General features: G+C 40.2%; 1 protein-coding gene across 1 annotated transcript in view; it reads right to left on the bottom strand.

Moving 5' to 3' along the window:
• Nucleotides 1-12,500, bottom strand: part of LOC138954803 (GPI ethanolamine phosphate transferase 1-like) — a 41,715-nt gene that overhangs the window by 23,376 nt on the left and 5,839 nt on the right. Inside the window, exons 7-13 of the mRNA XM_070326572.1 lie at nucleotides 9,483-9,613; nucleotides 8,983-9,081; nucleotides 8,609-8,626; nucleotides 7,678-7,718; nucleotides 5,059-5,118; nucleotides 4,174-4,266; nucleotides 3,735-3,790 (exon numbers count right to left, since the gene is read on the bottom strand). Of these exons, the coding sequence (XP_070182673.1) occupies nucleotides 3,735-3,790; nucleotides 4,174-4,266; nucleotides 5,059-5,118; nucleotides 7,678-7,718; nucleotides 8,609-8,626; nucleotides 8,983-9,081; nucleotides 9,483-9,613 (498 nt within the window). The remainder of the gene's footprint in view (nucleotides 1-3,734; nucleotides 3,791-4,173; nucleotides 4,267-5,058; nucleotides 5,119-7,677; nucleotides 7,719-8,608; nucleotides 8,627-8,982; nucleotides 9,082-9,482; nucleotides 9,614-12,500) is intronic.

Raw genomic sequence — 12,500 nt, 5'->3', positions numbered from 1 at the left:
TTCCTGTGTACAAAAGCTACATAGTGATGTGTCAGAAATTTTCATCAAAAATAACAGGCGTTGAGTGGGAAAAATTCTATGCAGTATTCTATATTGGAACCACCTTAGGTATGTGTCTTGTGTAGTTCGCCTTATTGTCAGAAATATCTTTCCAACATTTACATCAAAATTCAATAAATTAGCCCATTTTTCCATGCACTGTAGATTGCCATCATTTTTCACAAGATGGGTATATATATGTTTTACTCCACCTTTAGCTATTTGTTTCCATACAACATCATCACCAATATGAAAAACATTGTTTAAAACTGCATCTAACTTTAGTCTTTTATGAAAATTCTTAACTGAGCGCATAACGCCCTCGAAAAAGACAAAATTCAGTTGTAAATTTGGATGTTTCAATTTAAAATCGTTATATGACAAAAACCCATCGGCTCTCATCAAGTGACCGACTGTAATAATGCCGTTTTCCATCCAATTCCTGTTAAAAATAACCTTTTTATCTATGCAAATATGTACATTATAATACAGACGCTCTGAAGCAAAATCACTCAAGGAGATGGGGACACATTTGCATGCAAAATGTTTATAATGTTTGAAAACATCTCTCCAGAAAGGATTCTGAACTCTTTGCATCAATATGTTTCCAAACTCACCTCCTCTTTTGTGAATGTTATGTACAAGTGGACACAGAGCTTTCAGAAGTTTAGTTACTTTTCCTTCACTACAAAGGACTCGCTGTAACCATGATATCTTCAGAGCTGACAAAAAGCATTTCAAATCCACCATTTTAAGCCCCCCCCTCTTCAAACGACTGATATGCTGTTGTTCTCTTTATTCTATCTTTCTTACCATTCCATAGAAATGAAAAAAATAACCTATTCAAATCAAACAAAAACTTATCATCAGGGTCAGGTAAACTCATAAACAGATGAGTTAACTTAGACAGCGCCAAACTCTTAATAACTGTTATTTTTCCAAAGGGTGTTAAATTTCTTCTGGACCAGGACCTGAACAAATTCTCAATTTCTACCAATTTATGTTCATAATTAAGGGGTATAATGTCATCTAAGTTGACTGAAAAAACAATGCCAAGAACTTTAAATGTTACAGGGTTCCAACTGAGCATAAGTTCCGGCATAAATTTAATATTACAATTTGCATGTGAGCCTATCCAGACTGCCGTAGTTTTCTCATAGTTCATTTTCAGACCGGATATCGAGGCAAATTGCTTCAAAACGTTCATACATGCACAAAATGATTGTTTTGAACCATCCAGAAACAGGGCGGTGTCATCTGCAAACTGGGATATTAATATTTCATCATCTGCCACCTTTATACCTTTTATCTCTGTACTCTGGCGGATCATAATGGACAGAAATTCGGCACATATTAGATATAAATACCAAATCTTGACATGCATGAAACATTAAAACTGAGTCTCGTGGAAAAGAATATTTCTAAATACTTATAAGCGTTAACAACAACAACTCTATCTGCACCATAATTCCCTTTTTCACAACTAGCTAAATATCCTCCTTTACGGAAAACAATAATATTAGTTTTGTTCATATTAACTTTCAACTCCAATCGAGAAGCTGCATTGTACAAATTATTCAGCTGTCTTTGCATACCAACAACAGTTGTGGAGAGCAATACAATGTCATCAGCAAAAAGCAATATGAAAAATTCAACAAAATCAAATGTCACACCATGTTTTCCATTTTCCATTACTTCCAAAGCTAATTCATTTATGAATAACGAAAACAACACAGGGCTACATACATCACCTTGTTTTACCCCATATGTACAATTGAATACATCAGTAAATTTAGCGACACATCTTATTTTAGCTTTCACATCCAAATACATGCTTTTCACACAACGATGCAATTTTCCTCTAATACCGTTTTTCATAAGTACAGGCCACAGAAGTTTCCTAGAAATCGAATCGAATGCCTTCTCAAAATCAACAAATGCTACATACAATTTTCCGTTATTTGTAAACTGTTTCTGAATGGCCGCCAGGAGTGTAAAGAGATGACCGGCACGGTTGGCCTAGTGGTAAGGCGTCCGCCCCGTGATCGGGAGGTCGTGGGTTCGAACCCCGGCCGGGTCATACCTAAGACTTTAAAATTGGCAATCTAGTGGCTGCTCCGCCTGGCGTCTGGCATTATGGGGTTAGTGCTAGGACGGGTTGGTCCGGTGTCAGAATAATGTGACTGGGTGAGACATGAAGCCTGTGCTGCGACTTCTGTCTTGTGTGTGGCGCACGTTATATGTCAAAGCAGCACCGCCCCTGATATGGCCCTTCGTGGTCGGCTGGGCGTTAAGCAAACAAACAAACAAACACAGAATCCCTTAGATTAGAACGTATAACTTATAAGGTAAATGGTACCTGCAATGAAAGGACACTCTACTGACCAGCTGAAACTGTATGCCCCTACATTTCTAGTGGTCTGCCATGACAGGTATATTTAAAAAAAATCTGAGAGGCTAAGACCAAAACGACTGAGAACACAGGGTCTTCAAAAGGGAGAGGGTCTTAAAGAAGGGGTTCCATTGTATATTAAATGACAGAGACCGAACACAAATAATGTGGCTACGGGATAAATTTAACTTACTGGCGCTGAAAAGTCTGCATCCAGCCAGGCTTTATCCTTTGGCGGTACATCCACACCCTGAAAATGTTAGGCCCGGACGAAAGTATCACGCGTCAAAAACAGATCCATGCTTTGTTCACGTCTAAAATGTGTTAACCCAGCATGATACAGACATGTATGCTTTTGTGTTTGTGATTTTTTTGTTTTTAAATTATCTGAACAAACGTCTTTTTGAGCAAGCTATATATCACCACAATATTTAACATGCTTATAAGTTACATACACACACTGACGCACGCACGCTGGAAAGCACGCACGCACGCACGCGCGCACACAGGCACACGCACACAGACAGGCATACACACAGGCACACACACACACACACACACACACACACACACACACACACACACACACACACACACACACACACACACACACACACACACACACTGTCAGCATGACATACCCAAAGTGATGAAGGGATATTGTGAAAACTGTAACATAAAGAAAAGAAAAAAAACACTTACGCCTACTAATACATGTCCCCAACAGATTTCTAGTTTTTGTCTCAAACCAACAAAGATAGACGTTTTCTGTACAAATGTGAGCAAACCGTTTATATGGCGGACAAGTGTACACTTGTGCAAATTATGAAACTAAAGCCACACGAGGTTTTGCAAAGCAATAAAAAAATAAATGAATAAATAAATAAAAACAAATATACCAATCTGAATAAGTGAATAAATAAATATACCAATCTTACATAAATAAAATACATTAATCAATTAATATAACAATAAATAAGACGAAAAGAGTTAGAGCAGAGGGGGAAGAGGTAGAGGCAACACATGAACTTGTGAAGACGCTGATAGTGATGCTATACAGTGAAACTCTTCTTCTGAGACCTCCCAAAATGTGAGGGGGTAATGAACAGAATATCTAGGAAAATACAGTCTTAAGCCTTTAAATTAACTGGGCGAAGTCGACTACGCGAAGTATACTTCGTGAAAGTGGCCGCACGTAGCTTTAGCACTGTGTTTTTGGTAAAAATACTTCGCGAAGTCTTCGCGAAGTCGACTTCAGGCTCAATTAGGGGGGGGGGGGGGTGTCAACTGAGCACAAACTTACCGAAAATGCCTGAAAGTCACTGAAATGGTTCTTTCCTTGACTTGATTCATCTGCACCTGTTAAGAGAGGAACATCAATATTGTCAGATTACAAACGGTTCAGGGTGGCGGAGGGACGATTAGTGCATCTTTTTCAAAAAGTAAAGCTCTCTCAACAGAGATGTACTTACTGAGGCGGATCAGAGTTAAGAGGAAGGGTGCAGGACTAGATCTCAGGTGGTTTATTTTCTGGGTTTCGGCCACCCCCCCCCCCCCCCCCCCCCCCCCCCCCAGAATAATGTTCCGTTGTTTTCACAAGGAAAGTCCCAAAATAATCATTTTAAAATGCCAAATTGCAACAGCAGCTGGGGGCCAACTCACACACACACACACACACACACACACACACACACATCCGGCCACCCACAGACACATCCGGCCACCCACACACACACACATACCATAAACTGAGCAAGCATCTGCTGAGCATTAGTGTACAACGCCTCAGCCTTCAGCTCATCACTGCCGCTAAGATAATCCACCGGTAACTCGCCCTGAACAAAAAGAAAACATGTTATCTTTATACAGTCGAAACTGCCCTGATGACAACCTCTCCATAAAAACCACCTGCTTACAACGACAACTCCTGAAGGATCCCAGACAAGTGTGTGTTTTTTCTAAATAATTCAAATTTACATTGCACTTTTGGTCATTCTCTTGGGTGACCAGGTTCGACTTTACAACTAAGGAGAATGAAGATACATTGAAATCTCAGGCTTGATCAAACGAACCAACTGACAGACTTTGCCGACACAGGCCACAACACTGAAAAGTAAGTGATTTGTTTCTAATTTTTACAGACACATTGAAATGATCTCCGAAACATTTGTTAAAATAAACAATTAATGTTGAATTTACTGCCATTGGATTTGCCTGCCAACTATTCTTATAATTATCTGAAAGCTAAATGAGCAAAAGTAAGGAAGGAGCAATCTGCATACTTAAACCTTCAATAATTTAAGCAGATGCCCCTGCCAGTCACAACCAGAGGATCATCCTAGATTTGCATAATACAAGTATGCTCCTCCATACTAACACACACAGACACACATGCATGCACGCACGTTCAAACACACACACGCACACACACGTATACACACACACCCACTCACACACACACAAGCACACACACACACTAACACAGACAGGAATACACACACACATACACACACACACAAACACACGTACACGCACACACACGAGCTCACACACACACAAACACACACACGAGCTCACACACACACACACACACGAGCACACACACACACACACACACACACACTGACCACAGAGTTGACCGGGAAGGGCAGTCCGGCCAGATAGGACATAAGTGGAGCGACATCAGCCTGCAGACATCGGACAGTCAGACAGAAAGACAGAGTGATTGAACAGTAAGAACGGGAATAGAAGATGATCGGAAATAACTCTGTTGGGTCTTTAGTATGTCTTGTGAAAGAGTGAATACTCTTGCTTTTATTGAGGCAAACTTTCCCAAGTGACATTATTGGTCAGTGATTATAGTGCCTCACTAAAAGCAAGTGTATTCACTATTTGACAACGCGTACAAACAGACAGAGTTATTTCCGAACATCGTCTGTTTAGTCTGACATCCAAAATACACCTATTAACGGTGGAAACATGGCCATGAAAAGCATACTGATTAAGTTATCAAACATGAAAAAAGTACCTTCAAATAACTGTACATCTCTCAAAGATGGTACATGTGAAGCAGATAAAAGGAGTATGTGGTGAATTCAGAAGAAATACTACAATATTACCGTTGTCCCTCTCTTTTTATATTTAGTCAAGTTTTGACTAAATATTTTAACATCGAGGGGGAATCGAAACGAGGGTCGTGGTGTATGTGCGTGCGTGTGTGCGTGTGTGTGTGTGTGTGTGTGTGTGTGTGTGTGTGTGTGTGTGAGTGTGTGTGTGTGTGTGTGTGTGTGTGTGTGTGTCTGTCTGTCTGTCTGTCTGTCTGCCTGTGTCTGTCTGTGCGTGTGTGTGTGTGTAGAGCGATTCAGAGTAAACTACTGGACCGATCTTTATGAAATTTTACATGAGAGTTCGTGCGCATGATATCCCCAGACTAAATGTCTTTTATGACGTCATATCCGGCTTTTTGTAAAAGTTGAGGCGGCACTGTCACACCCTCATTTTTAAATCAAATTGATTGAAATTTTGGCCAAGCAATTTTCGACGAAGGCCGGACTTTGGTATTGCATTTCAGCTTGGAGGCTTAAAAATTAATTAATGACTTTGGTCATTAAAAATCTGAAAATTGTAATTAAAATTATATTTTTATAAAACGATCCAAAACTACGTTCATCTTATTCTTCATCATTTCCTGATTCCAAAAATATATAAATATGTTATAATTCTATTTGGATTAAAAACAAGCTCTGAAAAGTAACATTATAAAAAGTATGATTAAAATAAAATTTCCGAAATCGATTTAAAAACAATTCCATCTTATTCCTTGTCGGTTCCTGATTCCAAAAAAATATAGATATGATATGTTTGGATTAAAAACACGTTCAGAAAGTTCAAACGAAGAGAGGTGCGGTAAAGCGTGCCATGCAGTATGCAGCACAGCGAAACCACCACTGTGCTAAACAGGCTCGTCAGTTTCACTGCGTTTTGTTTTGCACGAGCGGCGGACTACGGTCATAGTTAAACAAGAAGGGCAAAGCCCATACGACTCACATGCTTGACCTTGACTAAACCTAGCAATGACATCATACACTAAGAATTGCTTTACACATTTTTCCTACCAAAATAATGTGACCTTGACCCAAGGTCATCCAAGGTCATGCAACACAAAGCTGTTAATTCAAGACATAGGAAGTACAATGGTGCTTATTGGCTCTTTCTACCATGAGATATGGTCACTTTTAGTGGTTCACTACCTTATTTTGGTCACATTTCATAAGGGTCAAAGTGACCTTGACCTTGATCATATGTGACCAAATGTGTCTCATGATGAAAGCATAACATGTGCCCCACATAATTTTTAAGTTTGAAACAGTTATCTTCCATAGTTCAGGGTCAAGGTCACTTCAAAATATGTATACAATCCAACTTTGAAGAGCTCCTGTGACCTTGACCTTGAAGCAAGGTAAACCAAACTGGTATCAAAAGATGGGGCTTACTTTGCCCTATATATCATATATAGGTGAGGTATTCAATCTCAAAAACTTCAGAGAAAATGGGAAAAATGTGAAAAATAGCTGTTTTTTAGACAACATTTATGGCCCCTGCGACCTTGACCTTGAAGCAAGGTCAAGATGCTATGTATGTTTTTTGGGGCCTTGTCATCATACACCATCTTGCCAAATTTGGTACTGATAGACTGAATAGTGTCCAAGAAATATCCAACGTTAAAGTTTTCCGGCCGGCCGGACGGACGGACGGACGGACGGACGACTCGGGTGAGTACATAGACTCACTTTTGCTTCGCATGTGAGTCAAAAATGCAGTGCGTTCAGTTTCATTCTGTGAGTTCCACAGCTTGACTAAATGTAGTATTTTCGCCTTACGCGAACTTGTTTTAATTTGTTTTTAATCTGTTTTTACACAATTCCTCTTTTAGCCTTTAAAGATAATGTTGTAGTGAATATTTTCAGTTTAAGTTAGCAGAGCATAAATAAGTAATTGGGATTGAAAAGGCAGAGATGATATCATCAAATTGTAAACAAAAACTTAAAGCATTCCCCACCCCCCTCCGCCCCCTTAAAAAGGGTGCAATTTGGTGCAATATGGCGATCTGAACAATACTCTCTCGAGCTTTGGAAGTGCCAGACATGTCATCCTGCTTCTAAAGATATAAAATAACTCCAGCAAAATCAATCAAGTTCCTCAATTAATTTCAACATTCCGTTCACAGCCAAAATAGTAGTATATACCTGCTGCACATCCACTCTCTTTAGCTTCTTCATCTGCAAGTCTGAAACATAAAATTCACACACAAACACACACACACACACACACACACACACACACACACACACGTACACACACACACTCGCAGAATGAAAAATAATGCAATATGACAGCTCACACTGTGAGAGGGTGGAGATGCAAACTGCTTCACTGTTGTTTCTTTTTCTTTCTTTTTCCACATAATTTAATCATCCTAAGCTGACTTAAAGAATTAACCCAAGTACTAAGTCACTGACACCATTTTCCATCTCTGCACAGCAGATTTTACAACATGTACCTTCATTAAGGGCAGGTGGGCCAGTGCAAAATTGATCAAATTGTTCAAAAACCTTTTTTTGATATTTTGGCAGATAATGGTTCCATAACATACCTAAAATGCATGTGTGTCTGTGTTTTTGTCAAAAGTGTCATATGTATGTGTCAATGAAGACAATATTTGAATAGTTCTATCTTCAACGTCGTTTTTCTCATGTCAGCCATGTTTGCGGCAGTTACATCTTGGGGGTTGCGATTTCTCTGGCTGTAATTTAGCTAGAGCAATAATTTTTTGTGCAGTTTGTGTAGATTATACCATTCTGAAGGATTACGAAAGGTTTTTGTTGCCAATGTATTACAGTCAAAACCAGATTATTTCAAAAAATAATTTTGCAGGGGTTACCCTAAAGTTTGACGGTTGTGTGACAATCTGCTGAAATATCATATCCCCCCCTGTACTCCACTTTTGTCTGTATTTGACTGTTTTTGTCGCGTAAAACAAAAACCAGCAACCCAAAATACAAAAAGTGACTATTATTTGTCATTGCTTATTCATTTCTTTCATAAAATAACATTCAAACAAAATAGAACATTCAAATAAAAAACACTGGCCCACCTACCCTTAAAGGCCCACTCCGCCTCCTGAAAACAGATCGCCTCACCGTCTAGACCTGGCCAGGCTTTTACATGGAATAAGAGCATCCACCCTGACTGCTTGCTTTGGTGATTTACATTTTTTTGGAAGAATTAATTTTCGAAAAAGGCAACATTGCCTTTTACGAAATTAATTATTTAAAAAAAAAAATTTTTTTAAATGTGCACAGAGAGTACCCAGGCTGTTTAGTGTGTGACCAAGTTAAGTAATGGTCTTATCCCATGTTAAAACCTGACTAGATCTAAGACGGTGAGGCAAACACACAGTTTGCACGAAGCGGAGTGGGCCTTTAATGCAGGTACATGTTTTCATTACAAAATAAATAAATAAAACTTACCATTACACAAATCAATATGACTCTTGTCGCAGAGGTCAGTGTTGACCGGACCTCGGACACCGGCACCCCAGGCCACAAGAGGGGTCAAGGTCTCGTGTGGGTGACCTGCTCCATGCGACCCTGTGCAGGACACACCAAAGCGTCAGGAGTTTCATTTTTATGCCTTTCCTTTTTGACGTGGGACCCCTTTTGAGACCTTGGTTTGTCGGATTTAATGCTCTTGATGCTATAGTGACCACCCCTTTTGAGACCTTGGTTTGTCGGATTTAATGCTCTTAACATCTGTTAATTTCATTTTGTTTTGATGCTATAGTGACCACCCCTTTGCATATTCCTCAGTCCCCCTCTCTCCCCACTGTAACACTCCCTCCGTTTTAAGACCATGTTTTCTCAGATTTTCTGTCCATGACTTCAGAAAATCTACCCCTTTTTAAGTCTCCCTCCTTTTTTTGGACCTGAATTTCTCAGATTATTTGAGGTTTTCAAAGGGGAGTTCCACAGTACAAACAAAGCGCACTGACCCCATTCTGACATGCCATGGTCTGAGGTCATGACATAGGCTGTCTGTCCGTCATGCTGGTAGAAATGTTCAATGATGTCAATCGCTTCACGGATGCCTGTATCAACCAGCCTGATGTTGTCAGCATATGCTCTGCAATAGCAAAGATTTGTCAGCATTTGCTCTGCAATAGCAAAGATTTGTCAGCATATGCTCTGCAATCAGGAAAGATTTGTCAGCATTTGTCAGCACTTGCTCTGCAATAGCAAAGATTTGTCAGCATTTCCTCTGCAACAGCAAAGATTTGTCAGCATATGCTCTGCAATAGCAAAGATATTTCTAATGTGCTCTGCAATAGCAAAGATGTGTACCATATGCTCTGCAATAGCAAAGATTTGTATCAGTCTTATTCATGACCAAGCTGGTTCAAGGTATAGATCAGATAATATCCTGAAATAGTCATTCTGAAATAGATCTGCTCTTCCTCATCCAAATGTGCATGCACACACAGTCTTGCGCATATTCTCTCCCACACCAAGAAACACACTCTTGAAACACAAGAGCAACCATCCCACCAAAAACAAGGCTCCACCACTCCTCATGGTCTCAACTTACAACCCGAGACTGAGACATCTTAAAATGAAACTCAGTAAACACTAGCTGGAACCTGATTCAAAAGGACAAAGAATGTTCAGAGTTGTTCCCAAAACCTCCCCTTGTGGCCTATGCAAGACACAGGAACTTGAAAGAATTGCTTGTTAAAACACAGATCAAGTGATAAACAACACCCGCCACATAAGCCAACGAAAGCAATATAACACAGGGAACCTTTCTTCATTGAACTGACGTGTTACACTGATACACAACAATCACTGAACAAGAAGGGCAAAGCCCATACGACTCACATGCTTTACACATTTTTCCTACCAAAATACATGTGACCCAAGGTCAAGGTCATCCAAGGTCATGCAACACAAAGTTGTTAATTCAAGACATAGGAAGTACAATGGTGCTTATTGGCTCTTTCTACCATGAGATATGGTCACTTTTAGTAGTTCACTACCTTATTTTGGTCACATTTCATAAGGGTCAAAGTGACCTTGACCTTGATCATATGTGACCAAATGTGTCTCATGATGAAAGCATAACATGTGCCCCACATAATTTTTAAGTTTGAAACAGTTATCTTCCATAGTTCAGGGTCAAGGTCACTTCAAAATATGTATACAATCCAACTTTGAAGAGCTCCTGTGACCTTGACCTTGAAGCAAGGTAAACCAAACTGGTATCAAAAGATGGGGCTTACTTTGCCCTATATATCATATATAGGTGAGGTATTGAATCTCAAAAACTTCAGAGAAAATGGGAAAAATGTGAAAAATAGCTGTTTTTTAGGCAACATTTATGGCCCCTGCGACCTTGACCTTGAAGCAAGGTCAAGATGCTATGTATGCTTTTTGGGGCCTTGTCATCATACACCATCTTGCCAAATTTGGTACTGATAGACTGAATAGTGTCCAAGAAATATCCAACGTTAAAGTTTTCCGGACGGACGGACGGACGGACGACTCGGGTGAGTACATAGACTCACTTTTGCTTCGCATGTGAGTCAAAAAACGGTGAGAGTAATTACAACCACGAAACAAAAACAACAGTTTTTGCACTGATAAACAGTGTCTGACCTTACACTGATTATCAGTGCTAAGTACACGGAAGAATTGACACGTAACACGGTTACCCAACCGCAACGGACAGGGAGGGACGCAGTTTCGCGCCCAACAATCACCCCCACAATAACTCCGTCCACCAAGCCTAAGGCTAAGAGCCCCACTACACCAATCGCTGACGCCACCCCCAACTACAGGGACGTTGAGTGACACACACTTATTCCCTAATCACACGAACAGCCAACCCACGAGCGGGAACTGTTACCCGCCAATGAGACTCTCAGATCTACTCTGACGAAAGTATCTACTTAAACACGCAGAGTCAATTACTTGCCAGTGGGAACGCTCAGCCTCCACTATCACAGTTACTGTGACCATAACCCTCAGAATTTGTGAGGTACACATACAACGAAAACCTCAATCACTGAGAGGTGCTTCAACTCAATCTGCCTCACATTAAGAGAGCAACAGCCCAACCAAGGGCAATATATACGATCTTCTCATCACCGACAGGCAAAACAACCTTGACTATCGATCTCTACAATACGTTCACCTTCATTGGGAACGCTCAGCCTCCACTATCACAGCTACTGTGACCATAACCCTCAGAATTTTTGAGGTACATGTACACATACAACGAAATCCTCAATCACTGAGAGGTGCTTCAACTCAATCTGCATCACATTAGGAGAGCAACAGCCCAACCAAGGGCAACATATACGATCTTCTCATCATCGACGGGCAAAACAGCCTTAACTACTGATCTCTACAATACGTTTACCTTCATTGGAAACGCTCAGCCTCTACTATCAAAGCTACTGTGATCATAACACTCAGATCTTGTGAGGTACACTACAAATCATACATAAATGATTATTTGTTTGTGGAGAAACAAAATAATGAGATGGGTTGAACAAACAACTACACCACTCCCCATATCTACCTGTACCATTAGTACACATAAAAGAACGGAATAAACCCGTTAAAGAAACAGTGACATTTATAATCACTGAGCCTCATATAAGCCTCAATCACTGAGAGGACATTTGGGTAATCAACCACCAGTACATGCAAGTACACCCCAACAAGGGAAATGAATAATAGTCATCTATAAATGATTATTCTCAATCGAGAAACAAGATGATGAGGATATGGGTTTGAATAGTTGTCCCCTGACGAGGCTACCTTTCAGTTTCCCCCAAAAAATCACATGTTCAAAGAAGTTGTCCTAACAGCTTGAAACTGTAAATCTTGCCGAAAAGTACCATCTTTGGGAGAGGTATTTAGGGATCTCTGGGCTGCCGACTGCATTTGCAGGGTTTGGCAGACCCTTGATTTTTACCCCCTATTTCTTTTCTCTCTCTGTCTCTCTG

Source organism: Littorina saxatilis, linkage group LG2, assembly GCF_037325665.1.
Source record: "Littorina saxatilis isolate snail1 linkage group LG2, US_GU_Lsax_2.0, whole genome shotgun sequence".
NCBI classification, from domain to species: domain Eukaryota; kingdom Metazoa; phylum Mollusca; class Gastropoda; order Littorinimorpha; family Littorinidae; genus Littorina; species Littorina saxatilis.
The sequence above is the reverse complement of the archived record's forward strand: the minus strand, read 5'-3'. Positions and strand labels throughout refer to the sequence as shown.